Source organism: Rhamphochromis longiceps, linkage group LG23 (genome assembly GCF_057381845.1).
Source record: "Rhamphochromis longiceps isolate RC_006_pf linkage group LG23, R_longiceps_female_GT1.1, whole genome shotgun sequence".
Classification (NCBI taxonomy): Eukaryota; Metazoa; Chordata; class Actinopteri; order Cichliformes; family Cichlidae; genus Rhamphochromis; species Rhamphochromis longiceps.
In genome coordinates, this window is record NC_140578.1 from 27640053 (window position 1) to 27660931 (window position 20879).

The following is a 20879-nucleotide window of genomic DNA, read 5'->3' on the forward strand; positions in this document are numbered from 1 at the left end:
TATCATTGTTTATGTTTTGCTTGTTATTTTCTGCTACTTATTGTAATCATTATTTGCTTAAGCCAGCTTTTATGCTGAAATGTATTCAGGTCCACGGTATAACTTCATTTTTTGTGTCTTCTGCACAGCTACCTGTAGTTTCAAAATGACTGGTGTAGTCGCAGGTACAATAAATCCTTTTTTCCTGCCATTAAAAACATTCAACAGGTTGAATTTCTAAATTTAAACTGAAACAAATTTTAGATCTGAAAATCTTTCAAGAACTAATTCAGACTTCCAGATGAAAAATAAATGAGTAAATAAATTAGGGTGATGAATTAGCACACTGGGATCACACAAGCACGTCACGGAAGGCGGGATGGAGGGCGTGCAGGGGGTGAGGAGGGAGTCGCACTCACCTTGTGCAGGGTTGCCATAAGTAGCAGGGCCTGTGCCAGTAGGTACCGTGGAGGCAGGGAGTTGGGGAGGGGGTGGGGGTACAGGCGGGATCTCTACAGGGGGATTGGGGGCTTGTGGGGGGCCGTCTAGGGCAGAGGAAGGGGGCCCAGGGGCTGTGGCAGTGTTTGGGGGAGGTTTGGTTGCGTTGGACTGGGCAGGGGCTGAACCTGAAGGGGGAATCGTGCAAGGATACAAAGGGGGAGGAAAGATAAGTGAAGGGAGGTTAAGAGAAGGGTGAGAAGGGGAGAGAAATTCAATCCAGAGTTTGTGCACACCGATTCGACTAATGAAAGCCAGAGTGAGCAGTACTCCCAGATTACTCAACAAAGATTAGTGTAGTTAGTACGTTTCAGTCACAATAAGGTCCTGCAGCTCAGAGAAGAGAGGAAGGGGGACAAAAAAAGGGGGTTACCTGGGAAAACGTTGGGTGGGGCTGGGGTTGGAACGGCGATGGGCACGCCCACGCTGCCACTGCCGCTGTTCTCTCGGCTGCTGCTGCGACTGCTGCTGGGGTGGCTGCCTCCGCTGCTCCCACTGCTGTCGATGGGTCGGCAAAAATGTGTCAGTCCACAAACAAACACACCAGCAGAAATTGGAAGAGAAAAAAAAAAACAAAAAAAAAAAAACTGCACCATTTGTTAACAATCACAGGAAATAATACAGCCTACATGTAACATGGTTGCAGTCTGCCCTGAAACCAGTATGGAGCTTTTTTTAACCCAACTACAGGGCCACAGGAACAAAAGTCAGGAACTTTGAGAACTACTGACGCGTGGAAAAGTGACAGTCTGTGCTTTATACTGACAGCAGGATATTTTGGTATAAGGACTCAAAAGTAAACTTGAGTGTGAGTACAAAACTACTCAAGAAGGGGCAAAAACCGTGCTGTGAACAAGACGCGTGAATGGTCTCAGTTATGATTTTAAATTAACAATTTTGCACTTGCAAATAGACTGTATAAAAAGATGGCTCTAGCCTCTGTTAAGTAATCTACTTGCCTTTGAAATACAGTTTTGATACAGTTCTCTTCACATGGGGGAAAGGTGGAGACACCAGGTTGTCTGTTCTGTCAGAAGAGAGATTGTTGAAAGACCCAAAACCCCCAATGACCCCAGGTTACATCACTGATGATGTGTCCAGGGGCACCAGATAGTGCATCATAAACTGAATCAAAAAATTTGAAATTTTTCTTTTGTTTTATTTCAAATCAGATGTGAATATCCAACAAAAAGGGTCCAGCTGATCACCTACCACTTGCTACCTGGCTAGCACTGTTAGCAGGATGAGTCAGTTGTTGACTATGACAACAATCTGCATAGTAATTGCAAAAACAAATGAAGGAACACAAGACTTAAACTTGTTTTTTTAAGTGCAGCCAAGTGCTGTTCAACAGAGAGATGAATCTGCCGTCTCATAACAAAAGAACTTGTCAATCACAGGGTAACCACACTCTCGAGTATATGCTAATTTCTTATTATTTTTATATTTTTATTTTATTTAAAAGATTAATTTTACAATCATTAAGACCTAAAAACAACTGAGACCAAGAACCGAATAAAGTGTTTACTGTAGTAAAAAAATAAAAAATAAAAAAATTCCCCCGATCAACCTTTTATACCAAATACATTATAAAATTAGGTTTGTGGCCAAATTAAGGTTACTATTGTTGCTTTGCTAGTGACAGCTTTTAATAGCATTAGCTAAATTCTGGGCTAATGCTAAATGAATGCTACAACAGCATCATTGGTCAGTTGCATGTTAATCAGTGACCAATATTAGCATGGCGATATAGGAACGCCAACAACTCAGGATATCACATGGTGCTTTGTTTTCTAACCTCCACTTCTTTCTTTTCTAAAAAAAATACATAAAATATTGACACACACACACACACACACACACACACACACACACACACACACACCAGTGTTGGTCTTGTAAAGTTTTGTTGAACTCAGATCCCCAATCCCAATCTTGAAAAGATGCTGGAGTAACTGTTTACACTGAACCTGGCTGATTTTTAATCCTTTGATCCTTTGGGGAAAACAACAGACATTTCCTGAAAGTTCCTGACATTGTTCCCAGGTTCACATCATTTATTTCCAAGTGAAATTTAGATCTATAAATAATTCACCTCTCTAATACAGTTTTATATTCAATCTGCAACCAGCCTCAAGCAACACACAGTTCAGCTGTCTTTTCTGTTCTTAATAACTCACTTCATTAATGTAGCACCCTCAAGAGCATTGATGTGTTAGCGTGAGCTGTATGCCTTTGAAATGACTATGTGACAGTGACAATATTAAAAGAAAAAGTGGGGGCAGCTGGAAGCCTTCACAGGAACACATGACACAGCTGACGCAGTGGCAACACGGGACAAAGACAGATATGAGACGCCGTAAAAGCAGCAGGAAAGATCATGAAACATGGGGCAGACTTTCTGTTGACAGGCAGGAGAGCGCATGGCTGAGAGATGAAGAAGATGAGCTATGGATGAGTGGAGCAGATACACACTCGTGCTGAGAGGAGAGTCGGGGAAGTTTTCCTATTTCTAGAAATACTTGAAACGTTTGGCCAACAGATGGGACACCGTGACGAAACTTTCCATGTTGTTTTCCCCCTCCCAAAACCCCTCTTGCTTTTACTTCTGAGACGGCAGGCAGGGTGGATCTAAGAATATCACTCCGTGTTGGGCATGAAAAAGCTTCATCTTGGGAGATGAACTGACAGTGGATTGACAGGACTGTGGGGGCGACGCTGCCTATTTAATGACTATTACCATAGGAACCTGTGTCTAGCCAAGCTAAATAAAGCTCTGCATCTCTACCTCATGCTTGTTTCTTTGTTGTTATCTGAGCAGCGAGGGGAGCAAACAGGTGAGGAGGTTTCTAAATAATGTGTCAGTCTGGGCTTCTCCTGGGAGCTGGAGCTGCTGATGTGGGCCTGGATGTGAGTTTTAGGAAGTAAGAGTGGTTATAATTTCAACGAGGTACCATATCAGAGAAAGTGCTCAGAAGCTGGATCGCATTTTTAAGTGTAGGAGGGGAGAAGAAGAAAAGGCAAGTAGAGTGGGGCAAAAGGGGGGTGGGGGGCTTGTTTAAAAAGTGTAGAGAGGCATGCTGGGAAGTGGGGTGGGGGTACCTGTACGTGCGGTTCCTCTGATTAACAGATGCAGTGCGTGCAGGGCTCTGCTGGGGGTGCGCCATGTTGCGCGTCGGGCTTGAGACGTAGTCGTTAGGGACAACGGGTGGACGCACCGGCTCAAGCGTCCTATAGGGGGAGTGGCGCCTGCGAGAGGGTCAGGAGGACAGGAGTCGAGAGGAAGGGGAGGGGGGGAGAAAGGAGGGCATCCATAGAGAAGTGTAGGGGGAGGGGAGGGGGGAGAGGGAGGAGAGCAAGAAACAAACAAGTGCAAACTTAAAAAAAAACAAAAAAAAATGGGTGATGACAGGTGGTGAAACACTGGGGCTGGCTGGGGTCCACAGGTGAGGGGGGCGGAGTCAGAAATGACGTGGCTGCTGTCAGCTGAAAAACACACTCCCAAGGAGATACACCATGAGTTTGTTTGCACTTAATGAAATCAAGCAACTACTACAATTAAAACTAGTTTTACTGACATGTTTGATTTGTTGATTTATAAGACATTTATTGCTTACGTAAAACTGTATCTATTTTACAGCTGGACAATTGTGGTTCATGGCACAGTCACACTAGGATAAAAACAGGACGTGGTTGTGGTTGCCCATTGATTGCAATTACATTCTTTTTGCATTTGAAAACCACATTAAATCACAAAACAATTGCAACCTGTCTGCAAACAATCACAGTCCGACTCAAACTGTTTGCAATCACTCCCAGACAGGTTGGTGAAAGTTCGCAATCAACTCGAGTCAGTCTCCAACCTGTCTACAATTAGTTTCTTTACAACAGGGGAACCAACTGGACTGGTTTCCAACTGTTGTATCCTATATAAAACCAAAGTTACTGAGTTCTTATGTCATTTTGCAGTTAAACTGTTGTCATGCAGACCTTGTTGCTCAACCTCATTCCATTGCAAAACTGATAGTAGACTGACTGCAAGTTTCAAACATTGTACGAGCTAGTTTCAGGTTCGTGTCAGTTAAATATAATAAGCATGACGAGGCAAACTGCAATCTAGTTTTTATATATGTTTAGCTTTTGAACAAAGTGCATTGCCCTTCACGGTTAGGTTACACTAGCATTACGCTAGGGTGAAAATGTGACAAGCATTTCCAATTCTTATCATAAAGAGTAAACCCACGTTATCCGTTTGGCTCTAAAAACTCTACAGTAACTGTACTGTGCTTTTATAGAGCCCCTAGTTCACTCAAAGACAAAGTTTACTTGTGGTTTACATAACAACAAAGGCAGTTTATGGTGCAGTTGCTTTACTGGCCTGGCTCCCTTGAGACTAAACTGGGCTTTATGTGGCTCATTACAAAAACTGAGTCTGACACCCCTGATGAAGATCAATGAGAGATGAAGCTTGTTTTGTTTTTTTTTCCATCTTGCTGGCACTAACTTCAAAGATATTTAAAAGGGACTGTATTTTTCATTGATCACAGTGTTATGGAGTCACAAGCTCATCTGGTTCATGATGTTAAATTGATGCTAGCATTTAAACCTTTTTCAAGAATGATTGGAACAAAGAAAATTTTAATTTAAAAAAATCTGTATTACTGCTAGTACAGTTTGTGTTTATATACTCTTTTTTTCATGAAATGATAAAAAAAAAAAAAAAAAAAGTATTCCTGTATGAAATATTATGATGCCACTCAATTTTAGTCACTTAGCAACAATTCCTGAGTTATGTAGTAACTTCAACACTTAGACTCTCAGTGTAAATTAGCAAAAGCAATCCTGAATTTATGAAATTGTTCAAGGGAACTAAAATAATAAAATCAGAGCAACAGGTTTAAATCCCTAAAGTGTTCCCAATTGTTCCCACCCACATCTTCTGAACTATAAACTCCTTGAATAAAAACCTGGAAATGTGTTTTTTCAGCCAGCAGCAGCTCTACGATGATCAGTTTTTAACATGGGAGGGATAGAAAAAAAAACATAACCCTGAGGTTTTATTGATCTGGGCCTGCAATAAGATGTGCTGGATGTAAATTTCCCAGCTGACACAGTGGGGTGACCCATCTCTGAGCACTGTTGCCATGGCAAAACGCTGCTATGAGGAATATGGGGCAGCCAGGAGTGGGCGAGCTGGGTCACAAACACACAACTCAAAATGAAAACTGAGGTAGTTGAGTAACAGAGGAGAAGGCGACAAATTAAAAATCACACAGAGGATGTCCGCCTGTAGCCACAGGCTGCGGCTGAAGGTGCGTCATGGAGGGTTGCAGCTGTGGTTGATCGGCATGCGTCTTGAAGGGACAGAAGGAGACACACACACACACACACACACACACACACATACACTTTTTCCACAGAAACACAAACAGCACATCATACATAGGACTGTCCCAAGGGTAAGACATACACACACACAGCATTATGAGGTGCACTAGCAGAGTTCCTGTGGGATAAAACACACCTCCAACAGTCAGGCACAAGACAGACAACACCAAACACCTCTGCAGCTTCCATGAGCTCCGACACAGAACATAACATTAGAATACTCCAAAACTAAGAAAGGACCACAAAACTTCAGTGAAAAGTGACACTCTAATTAAAGTTGCTCCAAAACTACACCTACATTATACAGTTAAAATTAAAGTCTATTAAAGCCATTAACCTGTCACAGCCTGCCCGTATGGCTAAATCTGGCTGATAGTGCTCAATTTAATGGTTAAGATAAAATACATTCACTGTAATTACTTAGCAGCATGAACAAGATATGAGCTGAAAGATACATTTTATAGTTAAATAATGATGATGACTCAAAAAGACATTTTTGGAAAAAGACTCAATCAGTTGAAAATGACATTATCAGAGCAAACTAGAAAGGAAAAAAAAAAATCTTCAATTTTAATAAACAAAATGCAATAAGAATGGGGCTAATCCGGGATTTATAAAAAACAAACAAACAAAAAAAACTTTTTTTTCCCTTTTTAAGATGCCTTTAAGAAATAATGGGATCACAGCTGGTATGATTTACACTTAAATTTATTTTTTTTTTAGCTTTAAATACCTTGTGATCATAATGATCATTACTTTTGTATAATGCAGTGCAATATATATAATATGTACCTTACTTCCTAATTAATGGGTCGGCCAATCTGAATGAAAAGTTGCACGAAGATCGTCACACATGAAGTGATTGTTAACAAACTTTATAAAAGATTTGTTATAAATCCCAGTTAATTTTGGTATTCAGCAACCCCCTTGCGAATGCCATTTTTTGTTTGTGTCATTTTAAATGTACGTTGTTTGTACTCAACTTGACGATCACCGAAAGTACCACAGGTCTTATATATAGAAGCTGAATTTGGACAGAAGGTCGGCGTTTGTACATTTTCCATTTTGTTCAACTGAATCTTCTGTATTTTATTCTAATTTTTTATTTTCAGTTGGGAAAATATTAGTTAAGCATGTAAGTACATCAGTTTCTTTTTACTCATCAGCCAGCATGCATACACCAGTGCTGGGATATAAATAGTGACAGGGTAAAATAGGCTAATATCAACCATGTATCTGTACTGCTAGGCAGGCAGGATTTGATGGGTTTAACGCAGCTAATTGTCTTCTTAAAGTGAAGCTGATAGAAATTAAAATTAACAATATTGTTTGTTTTTCCCATTTGATGCTTTTTCATTTTGATGTCTGATCTAATTTCAGTCAGGAGGAGTTTAACAAGTTTGAACTAAAAATAGAATAAAAGAGCTTTTTTTTTTTTTTTTCTTTAGATGACAACCAATACAAAACCAATCTCTTCTTCTACAAACCCCAAAATATAAAGTTTCTTTTCCTAAAATAAGGGATTTAAAAATCCTTGTTCTGGTCTTGAATGCCAGAAAAAAGAAAAAAGCCAGGTATTAAATTGGGTACAAACAAAAAAAAAAAAAAAAAAAAAAAAAAAAAAAAAAAAAAAAAAAAAAAAACAAGAAGAAGAAGAAGAAGAAGAAAAAAAAGAAAATTGTGAACAGACATCAGCTCGTATTTTGCAAACACTGCTGCTTATATTCATATCAAGTAGATTATCAAAAGACAACTTTAAGCATCCCAAAAAGAGCAAACTTTAACACACTTGCACACACAAAAAAAAAAAACCCAACAAAAAAAAAAAAAAAACAACTCTTTAGAATTTAGGGAAACCTATTTAAAAGATGCATGGTGCATGGCTGAGAGCGAGAAACCCTAACAAATCCAAAATTCAGCATGCAGCTTGATGTAAAAATATTTCTTGTATAAAAGAAATGAGGTTGTCTCAGCAGCACAGAAATGTGAACTGGCCCTAAAACAGATTTGAAACCACCCTGAAGAGACTAATTAAACCAGGAGGTAAAGGAGCGATGATGAAACTGGGAGTAACCACGTCCATATGACAGGCCTTGTCGTTACCCTCCCAAAACCGACTCTGCACGCCGTACGTACATCTCAACACACATCAAGGTGGTTGCACAGCTTACATACCCAAGCGTCCCTTTCCCCGTCATGGGTGGGCTCGGGGGCTTCTGTGTGGGGGGGTTGGTGCGAGGGAGTCCGCCTCCTCCAGCCTTCATGTTCTGAGCGCTGGCCTGTGGCAGGTAGGTGGACATTGGTTTAGAAATCTGCTGGTTAACCATTAGACTTCTTACACAGCTGTCAACCTTCAAATTATCCTTTATTTTGTGATGAGAGTTAGAAGATAAGATCAACAGCACTCCTATAGGAGGCAGCTTAGGTTAGCATGAGGAGGTAACAACATCTGCCCAAGTAACAAGAATTCATCTCCATCGTCCACACTAAGGCTCAGTTGGTAAGAGCAGGTCATCTACTGATCGGAAGGTTGGTGAATTTGCATCGGCTGCATGGAGGCATTGGGAGGAGGTGCATCCAGCGAGTATGAGTGTGATTGTGTGAATGTTAGATAAAGTGCTTAGGTATAGATAATATATGAATGCTGAATAAATGTGGGTGACTAAGACTTGAAGCAGTTTAAAAAGAAAGAAAATATATTACATGCTAATTGGCTGGTTTTAGAAGTGCTGATGGATAGATTTTGCCTTTGCACACTTGGTCATTACAACCAGCTTTCTGTTGGATAATGATAATAAAGGTCTTGAAACTTTCTGCTTTTCTTTACGTTCTGTCACAGATTCACAAATTGCCACAAATTCAAATTAAAAGTTGCTAAAATGTTAAATTAGGTCAAAGCACATAAAAGTTTGGGGGGTTTTTTAGTCATAGCACGACAAAGTACAGGAGACGGCCTTCAGTAGGCTTATCTAAGTCAGACAGTCTGTTGAAAGGCATAACAGAAGTGTCAGAGTCAAATTAGGCTCTCCTATGTAACACAATATTATTATCATCATCATCATCATCATCATCAACTAAAATATAAAATCATAACAGTTGGTGTTGATGATACAAAGCTGGTTGTTGTGATTCAATTGTGGTTGTAGTAATCAAATATAAATTGCAGTTTACGCGACACATGGATGCAAATATGCTCCAAATTATGGTGTAATGCATTTGCATTTCCTCTCATACCAGCTGTAAATTTTGCATCTTTCAAGGTTTTTCCAGGTTTTATTTCCAAAAACGACAACATGAAGCGAATACTGATATTTCTACTTTTTTGTGCATTAAAAATGTGACAGGAAAAGGATTTTTCACAAGTTCATTTTTAACCTCCTAAGACCCGAACTCTTCCACGACATGCATTTTTAATTTCTCTTTGATATTTGGGCATATTGGGGCCCGATGAATGTAAAAATAAAGAATTACCAGATTTTTTTTCAACCTTATTTTTGATTTTAAGAAAAATAAGAGCCACATATGAGGATATTCGTTTAAAATTTTGATAGAACAGTAGCAGTATAATGTCCTTGTAAGTGGATATCAGGCCCTTGTAGAGCAAAATTTAGTATTTTACTCTAAATAACCCAAAATGTGATGTCCATGTATGTGGACGCTAGGTCCTAGGAGGTTAAAGCATTTTTCTGAAATATAATCTGAATATCTGTAAGCAAACACATCTTTAACTGCAAACAAACCAAAAATGTAAAAGAAACCACAGACACAACAATACAAAACATCCACAAATCACAAAAAGCCCTTCCTTGTTTGGGGCTCTTACTTTGGAAATCTTACCTTAAACCTTTGCAACCACTACAGTTGGTAACAAAGATAAAGTTAGGCAAGCATAAAGAGAGAGAGAAGAAATCAGGTGATTAGTGTGTGAAGGAGGAGAGGAAAACAACAGTTGTTCAAGCTTGTGCTTCACAAAGCCGAGCTGGAGAGATCCGGCCAACAATAGCTTAGTGTTTAAAATCTGAGGAATTCGACCTTCATAAGGTTGAAAGCCAGCGCTTCGGTTTTCTGTATAAACAAGCTCGTCATTGTTCAGAAAGTCAGCAGGAACAAAGCTTTAAGAATCAGCCTCTCCCATGATTTTATTAAACATAAAATCATGAGAAAAGCCTGTTTCCAGCTGCAGGTGACAGGCTTAATGTCCTGGCCGTCACTGGCTCCCTGTCCATGTGAAAAGCCTGAGTCATTGATTTTTTTCTTAGATTTCTTGACTTTGAAAACCACTGAAACCTAATAATAAAGAACATGACCTCTACAAGTCCTTTGCTTATCTTTAGACTTTCATCAGTGAGCAGCCTGGATTAATTCCGACATTCAAACACATTTCCATGGTCTTCTTTTGACCCCTAAAGTTAAGTATTTGACAGTACTGCATGCAAAAAAATACCAATATAAACTAAATTCTATCCCTTAAATCAATATTTAAGTATTGTATTTAACTATTTAAGTAAGTGATGTGATGTGATTATTTTTATATTATAAAAATAATCACATCACTCTTATAAACTGGCATGTGGTTGGTGACTTTTTAAGACTACTTTTGGCCAAATTTAAGGGAAAAAAGCCCAGAAACAGCACCTTAACTCCGTGGCCCATGTCATCTAGCAGGCTGTAGTCGATGGGCTTGCGGATGTATCGCACAGGCCTCTCAGGGTTGGCCGGGGCGATGATCTTGTGCGTACGGGACGTGTTCTTGTTGGTGGTGAGGATGCCGATCTCCCGCCGTGCTACCTTCTCTTTGTGGATGTCCACCGTCTAAGGATGAGAGGCATGTTTTCATTTCTTAAAATTAAAACACTTAGTCCTGAAAGCCTGCCAAGACTTTATTAGGAGGAAGAGGTGTTTCAGAGTGTTTCATAATTTAGGGTTTTGATTGCTTTGAAGTATCTGTTGCATGTTGAAACCCTTTTATCTTTCGATCCAGCGTGCAGCTCCAGCACACATATTTACCTGCAATGCAGATACACTGAATTATACATTCATTATCCACACAGTCACATCAGCGTCTGGTCCATTTGGATAGTAAAACTTTATTAAAACCTCATTAATCAGGCTTACACAGTGCTTAATACCCAATAGAAAAAGGACAAAGAGAATTAAAAGGCCATATTTAACTGTTAATTGTGCTTTGAGAACTGATGGAGGGGGTTCCTTCTTGGCAGGTGAGTCAAAAGCCTGATTTGTTTAACTTCCCTCACCTGTGAGATGTGGTTGATGGAGGACTCCATGCGGCGGAGCTGCGAGGCCTGGATGTCCAACATCTGCAGGACATTGTTGGCCAGCGTGTTGATCAGGTAGGCTACGCTGGCCAGAGACTGGGTGGTGTAGTTCTTGGTCTCCTCCAGCGCCCTCTGCTTGTCTGGAGTCTGAAGAAGAGAAATGGATATTTGACTTTCAAAAGACACGATTTGCATTTCATGGAAAGCAAACGATGCAGGTTTTACAAAGTGATGAAAACTGAGGGAGCAGAGGGGAAAACACAGCCTGTGTTACCTGAGGACATTCTGAAAAAATGCAGACTTTAAGTGGGCCACCTTTACACTACAAGATTCCTGCATATTTTGTAGTGCTTGTTGTACTCAGATGAGATAAGATAGAACTTTATTAATCCCTCGGGTGGGTTCCTCTGGGAAATTCTAACAGTTTAGACAAGGGCCATGTCAAAACACAGAGGAAATCCCACAGGGGGCATTTACACACTTCCAGGGCTACTTCTAGCCTGCTGTATGAGGGTGGGCAGCTACAAAGATTAGAGGTTGCAGCAGACGACTGGTTCCCCCACAGGGTTCTGGCATCTCTGAAACGACTGTGTTTGCATTTGATCCCTGACAAAAACAAGCAGAATATAAATGGATTGTTCCAGTCGGCTTGGCTTCTACAGGAAGAACAGCAGTCAACATCTGCACATTTATTCTCTACAAGTGCAGAAACATAAGAAGACAGAGATGTTCTGCTTTTGTGTCAAAACACTTTCTGTAATGAGTACTACAATATTGTGCAAAAGTCCTCATTTCTTTACATTTTCTTTGTGTTTTTGCATTTCAGTAACATACTACACCTAGTTCCCGTTTTCCTAACAAAACATAAAGTACTATCATCAGTGCCCTGATGATTACTGTAGCAGCAGGAACAGCAAGATGCATATTATTATAGGCTAAAGGTGATATCCACTCAAATAAAATGTCTATTATAATGCCAGCATCTCTTCAAAGAAAAAAAAAAAAAAGATGTTATTAGGCTGTTAATTCTGTAAAATTGGTCCATAAAAAGTACACAACAATGTTTAGGAATAACACTAACAAAGTAATTAAAAACGTAGTCCTTTCAAAGACCCTGCCGCCAGTCAGAAAGTGTTTGCCGAAATGTCAGCATGCAAACCAAGCAACTGTTTGCACATCTATACACTAGAGCAGGGCGATATGACCAAAAATATTTATCACGATATACATTTGAAAATTTGCGATAACGATATAACTGACGATATAATTGACACTAGACAAAATACTTTACAACTCCACAACTTTATTAGTGCAAACAAAAAACAAAACATCAATGTATTTTCACTTAAACAAGCAGATGGTTTTTTTTATGTTGATTAAAGTTATATAAAAATGTAACAGTGCAAATGCAAATTCCTTGCTGACAGTTTAACCAAAAGGCATTTCCAGTGGAAATTGGCCGACATATCCTCAGCATAACCATGTATAACATCCACAAAACTTAAAAAGAGGTTATACACACACAATACGGTAATATTATGTTGAAGCACAGTACGTATCACTCCGCGAGGCGCCTGCCTACGATAACCGTAATGCTCTGACAATCCATCAAGTGGTGCGGGTTCGTAGCTTAGCAAAGTCGTACTAAAACATCTGACAGATTTTTGAGCACCGTGTACGACATAAAATCGTTTCGAGGTCAGTAAACACAACCAAAATTCATACATAAGGCACACGGGATTATAAGGGGCACTGTTGATTTTCAGAAAAATCAAAGGATTGATTTTAAGTGTGCCGTATTTTCCAAAAAGCACGGTAATAACGACGGCCCGCTAGCATGCGCTACCTAAAATAGTGCTTTGTTGTGTATCTGACGGACGAAAGCTAAACCAGCTCCACACCACTCAAGTTGCAGCAATTTTACAAACCAATTCTAGTTCATCTGTTTCATTCAACGATCCGCTTTCACCCTTCTCATTCTCTGTCGCCGCCAGCTTTTTCCACCATGTGCATATGGAAACAGAGGCACTGTGCATGCGCATTTTACCCATATTCTATCGTGATATTTCATTTTCTTATCGTTGCCCAACATTATACCGGTATTACCGTGAACGGTATGATATGGCCCAGCCCTACTATACACACATTTTAGCCTACAGCCACTGGTGGCTGAAATCATCATTTAACCTCACATGTATAATTTAGCCCCTGTGGGGAAGACGGACTATCAGAAGAGAACGATACAAGCACAGAAAGAACACACACACTTCAAAAGAAAGTTCCCAGGCTGGAAATTAACTCATTCACTGCCATTGACGTCTATAGCCGTCAATTGCAGTGAATGAGTCAATGGGTTTAACTCATTCACTGCCAATGGCTGGCAGTGAATGAGTTAATCTAGGACTTCTTATTCAGTATTCATTTACTGTCATACAAGAGATTACAAACACGAACCTCACAGCCTCAGGAAGAACCTGCACCTCAGCTTTGAGGCTACACAGCCCTCTGTGCAAGGAGAGGATGGTGAACAGAGACAGACGGCTTTCATTTGAACTTGATTCCAAATTAGCTGAGCTACGGGTTTGTAAAAAACAAGCCCCAGTGGATGGATCAGCTAAAAAGACCCCTTTCCATGTAATTATCCAAACACACCTTATGAAGGACGATTTAATGGGGCTACAGGTTATGTTGAACCCGGCACATAGTTACCATTTAACTCAGTGCTGACCCACTAATGATAAATACCCACATGAGCACTTCAAAAAGGCATTAAAGAAGTTAGAGCTACTTCAATGCTAAAGAAAATATCATCCCAACACAAAAAGCAGTGCACAAAAAGTGGAGCCTGAATGCAGTCAGTGTCAGCAGGATGGAGAGCAAAAGGTTTCAGCACCAAGAAGCAAATTTGTAGTGAAGCAAGAGAAAAGAGCTTAGCGGCAGTGAAGTGAGTAGCAGGTAAAACAGCTGCAGCCGGCGTGAAAGCAGTGTTCAGAGGCAGCCGATTGGCCGTGGGCACGGCGTGGGCACGTCGACAGGAACATCAAAGGGCAGATGGATCAGCTAATGTTTCTGCTGGGAAACTGTGTTCCTTAATCCTCCGTGACACTGCACCGAGCGCAGCATGCGGGGTCGAGCTGCAGCACAAAGCCAGCACATAATGGTGTGAATGAAAGCAAAGGCAGACACCAAAAAAAAACAAAAACATTTTTGCTTCTCAAATGTGGCAATTTGCAGCTTTAATTTGGTCTGTGTGATCAAGCACTGCCTTTGTTTAGATTTAAACAAGTAATGTTAGTCTTTTAGCAATGATTAAGGGCTTTTTAAAAAAAAAATTCTGAGCATTTGAGTCATAAAATATTCAGATTACTCATTTCTGTTTTTTTCCCTCTCAATCAAGGTGTTTTCTTAAAGACGCAGAACAAACTTCATTGTTCTTGCTTCTAAAAAAGACCATCGTAAGGCTGTAGATTTAAGCTGGGATAAAACAAGCTTCATTAAAATGTCATCTGAGGGTCTGCAAAAGTCTGATTGCTGTAGCTCGCCATTTCCACATAATCTGCAGTGTAACCAACAAAAATTAGTGGCGACAAAACCGCTCAGAGTTTCCTGTGTGCGAGAGACAGCAGCAGATTACCTGCATTGTTTGCAGCAGCCTTTAGGCTGTGATTGGATATCGACTTATTGATTTTACTTTAAAATTCAAATTTAAGCAATGCTGTTAACTCCCCAAAATCCAGGGCTGCGATGCCAGGATAATAGGAAAGCCCACGTCTTTCCTTCTCTTCTTTATTATTTATTTATTTGTTAGTTTTAACAGGAAACCTTTGTACAAACACATCGAATCAGAATGAAAGGATATCTGGGCTAAACTGACATAAGACTGTGAGGAAAAAACAAAACACAAAAAAATGAGAGGCAGCATCAAGCAACAATCCGGGGATTTCAATGACGACTTCAATGAGCAGCACCCTCTGTGGTAATCAGTCTATTCCCTTTCATGTGAAACATGCAGCGCACTTTTTAAATTTTAAACAATCTCTCTCACACACACACACACACACCCCTAATCCAACTAGTTTAAGCATCTGGCACGGCATGCAAACAAATGACATCATTTACCAGAGGTGGGACCAAGTCATTGTTTTGCAAGTCTCAAGTAAGTCTCAAGTCTTTATCCTCAAGTCTCAAGTCAAGTCTCAAGTAATGTCAGGCAAGTCAGAGTCGAGTCTCAAGTCACTGGTGTAAAAGTCCGAGTCAAGTCACAAGTCTGAAACTTTGAATTTCAAGTCCTTTCGAGTCTTTAAAAAAAACAAACGAAAAAAATAATGTTGCAGTTATATGCTAAATGTAAATATTAGACCATGTAATTTTAAAATCTGTGTTTTTCTCAACACATACAAAATAGTGAACTTAGAAAATATACACAAATTGTGAAATTGCACCTCTTTAAAATGCAGCTCAATTAAACCTAGCTCCAAGAATAATTTTCACCGACAGTTCTGAGATAAGCTGCATGTTATTCTTGGATGCGGTTGTAGGACCAGCTTTAAAATCGCATGACAAAAATATCATACACATTAAAAAAAACTGTATCACCAACGTAGCCTGGACAACATTTGCTAGTTAGATGAAGTCAGCTATCTCATATTTATGTGCATATTTATAATTATACGGTTCTTGGAGTGAGTGCATACACTCATGAAGTTTAGTAACTTCCGGTCACTGCAACAAGCCCAGGTACAGTTTACCGACGGATGGGTGCAGGACCTTGAAATGCACCGTGTAGAACGAAAGACCATCGTACGTATCATAAGTTTACCAGTCTCACAAATCGTCTTCATAAATACACATTCGTTAACCGTTTATTAATAGGACCTTTGAGCTCAACGGTAATTAATTAGTAGTGGAAATAATTTCTGGTACCCATCACAGAAATGTAGCAGTGACAATAATATTGTATGCTGTAATCGTACTGGGCAATTAGTGATACAAAAAACCTGTTTTATCCTGTGAATAAAAGTATGTGTTTTTGTCAGTGTACCATAATAACAGAAGCGAAACGCAATATTGTGTCAGGATAATTTACTATTTATGCACAATAAATAAAGGAGCATAGCGCGACGATTTCTGTTCAGCGCCAGACTTGCTTGTAACCTATATCACCAATTATGTTAAGAAAAATGACGCATTAACTACAACAGCAGACTGACCTTTGTGTAAATGCTTGGAGCAGACTAACCTGTGAGCTGGAGGGTTCTAGGACGTTATATTTGATCTTTGAATGGCTGCAATCCAGTCGCCTCTTTGTTACTTCGGAAACATGGCTCGAACAATTTCTCTTCAACGACGTAATCCGATAACAACCGATCTCTTTACCCGTCGGCTTCCCGTGGCTGTCATGCGACCGGCTATTGCAGTTAATAATACAACAGCTTCTTGACATTTTTGTGTTTCTTTTTATCGCTGTATAACTGATTTTAATTGAAAGCCTGCGTGCGCTAGTACCGCTTGCCACGAGTTCCCAGAATCCTTTGCGGTTCTACCCGTGAATGACGTCACATTTTCAATCTCTATATAATATGCATGTTAAATTTTATATTTGGGGTGAAATATCAAGTCTTTTCAAGTAAACCGGTTCAAGTCCAAGTCAAGTCACAAGTCTTAGAACATTTTTTCAAGTCAAGTCTAAAGTCATAAAATTAATGACTCGAGTCTGACTCGAGTCCAAGTCATGTGACTCGAGTCCACACCTCTGTCATTTACAGGAGAGCAGAGGACGCAGCGCTGCTATAGAATGAGGACAAGCAGGTTATGTGGTAAAAGTCACGAGAGCACCTGCTGGCACAGGAGAGACGGACTTAATCCAGTGATACGTATACGGTAAGAGAGGATGGATATCACTCCATTACTAAACCATAATTAACAATTTAAGTCAAAATGGGCAGAGACAATTTAAAAAAGAAAAAAAGAAAAAAAAAAAGGTAAATTTCACTTAAATAAGTTATAACAGATTCAGAGCCTTTGCTGCACCCTTACTGATTGGGCTTACATGCATCTTCAACCCATTTTAAGTCAGAAAAACGCTAATTAAAACAATTATTTGCCCTAAAAAACATGTCCCCTCATTTGTACTGGCACCTGGTAGGCTGTCATTCACTACTAAAGCTCAAGGGTAGCAGTAACGTTTGGACAAGGCTGCTTTCAAGCCACCACGCAAAAAAAAAAAAAAAAAAAAAAAAAAAAGCAGCAGCAGCACTGCTCTCTACACGAGTTGGACCAGTAAAACGAGCCTTTGTACAAACAGTATGACAAACATTCAGCCAAATACTACAACAGCTGTTAGAAAGCACATTTTGGGCCTCTTGAAAACAATATATCATAATGAGCTCTGGCACCAAGTAAAGGTAGCACATTACAAATATACCACAACTCTGCATAGTCATTTCAGAGCGAATACAGTGACCGAACAGCTTCCTGTCAATATCTAACTGGATCTCTGCTTCAAACACCCAAAAGTGTCCCAAAGCTTAATAATTCCTTTGAACAATGTTTCATCACGTTGTCTTGACAACATCAAACCACAGACTGTATGTTTGGTGTAAGAAGTCCCATTTTACCTTCTTGAGCTGAACATTGTGGTTTTTTGAAATGATGAGTGGCTGATTCGGCTGAGAAACCAATGACCGGCTCATACAGTAAGAAAGTTGTCGACCACAAAGTAGCACTCTATCCTCATCTTTTTGACTCTAATGGGAACCACAATTAACAAAAATAAACATCACAACATATCCAAAATGGCTTAAAACTAACAACCGAGTCCACACACACCAGAAAAGTAACAATCATCACCTCAGTATAAGGATTAAGAATTACATGTCAATGTAAGAGATTCCTCAAACCATCAGAACAGACGTGAGGGATAAACATGGCCGGAACAAAGAGGATTTTATTGGTTTCTATCATGGTTGTCACCACATGTAAAGCACCGGGACATGACCACACATAACAGCAATGACCTCAGCAACTTGGGTAGGTTGTGTTATAGGCTCCACAATCCAAAAGTCTGAATCAGATGTCAAAGATAAGACAGGCGTAGTGATGCTGAAAATATTTGCAGGACCGCTTTTGCTCCCCACCAAAGAAAATTGTGAAAATATTTTGCTCATTATTTCAGTTGTTGCCCCTTTTGTTTGTGGGTTTTGTAAGAATGTAGTTAGGCTAGAAATGACTCGGGTCAGACAGGCAGGTAGGCAAGCAGGCGTAGGACCAGCACGGACGTGGTTCTTTTTTTGCCGGCTGGTAAACCAAACAGAATTCATGCACTTTTGATGGCACAGTGTTTGCCAACAGTGCATGGAAAAAAAAAGAAGAAAAAAAAGTGACTTTTGTGATAAACGATCACTCCACGAATTAAAAAGTCGAAAGAGTCTGAGAGAAAGTAACTGATAAATAGAGGAAACACTCAATTATCCACTAATTGAGTGTTTGACTTTTCTGAATAGTTTCTGGGATGCTTAGAACTCGAATTGCACTGCTGGAAAGAGTTTATTTTGATGCACCTGCTGTTTTCTTTGCAAATTTGCATCATAGGATTGTTTTTTTTGTTTTTCCTGCAGTGTATATAAAAATTGCTGTATCTCCAAAATAAAACTATGAAGACACTCAAAATAAATTTCCTGTTGTTGTAAACTATTTTTTGCAACTTTTTTGTATTTAAAGTTTTGAGGGATAAACCTCTTAAATTTCTCCAAGTAGAAATATATGTAAAAAAAAACAAAACAAAAGCGATTTTCAATTTTTTTGTAGTTTATTGCACTTTTTTGCAATTAATGTAGTTACTATGGACTTAATGCATACATATTATTAAAATATGGGCTATAACAGTTATTTAGCAACTTGAAATGCTCCCACAAATGGCACTACAACATGTAAAAAAAATAATATAAGCTCTGGCGGACTTGGTTCTATAGTAGGTCTTAAAGGGTTAAATAAATATCGTCAAATAATCGCAATCTCAATTTCAGTGAAAATAATCGTGATTATCATTTTTGCCATAATCGAGCAGCCCTACTTTGAAGTCTGTGAATACAAACATCTCACACACTAGGGATTGGTTTTGTTAGTGAAACATCCCTTGACTGCAAACAAGTCCTGGGCGTGGAGTTCGAGCAAACACACCTGTGGCATCATGTGAATGACAACCCGAAATATTAGTTAGCAGGTTTAAATTCCTCAATGACTAATGCTGTAAGAAGTCTGCTTTAAAGTAAAACAGAAAAGGACAGAAAATATGAAAACGTAAGAGGTGAAGCATCACACTAAACATTCTCCTGATGCTTCCTGCTTCTGTCCAGCTGATCTATAAGTGATAACATCCATCTGACAGCAGCTGGGAAAACCTCACAGGGCAACCTGCCAGACAGCAAGCTGCCAACATCCACCACCTCTCTCCTCCTTCTTCTTCTTCTTTCCAGGGCAACTTGTCAGACCTGATCAGCCCAGCTCATCAGGGATGTCAGATTTCAGCATCACACCTTGTGTCCTAGCTTATTCCCTGATTTCTCACCTACTGAAAGCTGGCCTGCGAGTGTGTGATGAGTGGAGATGCCGAAATGAGATGAGATCACACCTGCAGAATTTCAAAGCATCTGAATGGCTGCACTCACACACAGGCAGAAATGTATCCACATCACCCCCCTCCCCTCTCCTGCACGGAGGTGCACATGAATGGCTTCAGGCTGAGCATTTTAAAAGGGTTTTAAGTGTGGCTGCTACATCAACAGCATCATAAATCAGTTGTTTGTAACGCTGTCACGGCGGGTTGTCTCCTGTCACAGCCTATCAGAGGTTAATCTGCCTTGATATCGCGTCCCACATCTGAGGCCGGAGCCTGATCAGCTGGCTGGCAGTGATTGATCCCCGCACGGAGCACAGAAATCGATTTTCACGGTGCCTGCTCGGTGGTTTGAGGGGTGATGACGAGCAGCAAGCTAACGAGCTACCCGGCTAACCCACCACGGTGGGATGCACAGCTCACACACATCGTTACACAGAGGAAAACAAATAGCGGTATGAATCGGGTGGGGAATTGCCACATTATGAGTTTGTTATCTAATTTTAAAAAACAAAAAAAACCCCGCATCGGCAGCAGGTTGTTGCTGAGCTAGCCGAGGCTAGCTGACAGCACGGCTGCACCGCATCGGCAGCGCTAGCATCAGTTAGCCTAGCACCACTTCGCTCCATTGAGAAAAAAAAGAAAGAAACAAACTACACCTTCTTCCCCTCCACGGTTGTGTCAGCCTACCTGGACATAGTTGCTCTCGCAGTACTCCGCGACTCTTTCCAAATTAGTGAAGCTGTCCAGCAGCGCGCTTCGTCCCGCTGGAATCTCCTCTTCCAGAAGCATTTGTAGCTCCGCCATTTTCACATCTTTAGCGGAGAGGTGCGCTCTCTGGCGCCCCCGTGGCCGCCCGCGGTACCGCAGGGCTCTCCCCACAGCCGGGCTTCCCAAAATTAATAACAAAGCGACATCACAGCACACTCCCACTGCTGAGTGCTTCAGAGGTTATTTATTTCTCTTTCTTTCTTTCTTTCTTTCTTTAATTAGTTTTCAATTCAGAAATATTTAACTCAGCGAATAAAACATTTCATAACTATATATTAACTACTGTACGCAATAAAAACCTGTAATACATTTCCTGGACTCATTTTTTATTACTCTTTAAGGCTTTAGTTACT

At 40.1% G+C, this 20879-nt stretch overlaps 1 protein-coding gene across 3 annotated transcripts in view; it reads right to left on the reverse strand.

Moving 5' to 3' along the window:
- LOC146642094 (abl interactor 2-like) overlaps nt 1–20707 on the reverse strand; it is a 32248-nt gene extending 11541 nt beyond the window's left edge. For all 3 annotated transcript variants that reach the window (XM_085398626.1, XM_085398625.1, XM_085398624.1), the window contains exons 1-6: nt 20446–20707; nt 11121–11288; nt 10501–10677; nt 8041–8144; nt 3580–3726; nt 851–975 (exon numbers count right to left, since the gene is read on the reverse strand). In XM_085398626.1, the coding sequence (XP_085254752.1) occupies nt 851–975; nt 3580–3726; nt 8041–8144; nt 10501–10677; nt 11121–11288; nt 20446–20562 (838 nt within the window). In that variant the 5' untranslated portion in view covers nt 20563–20707. The remainder of the gene's footprint in view (nt 1–850; nt 976–3579; nt 3727–8040; nt 8145–10500; nt 10678–11120; nt 11289–20445) is intronic.
- Between the last annotated feature and the right edge of the window lie 172 nt (nt 20708–20879).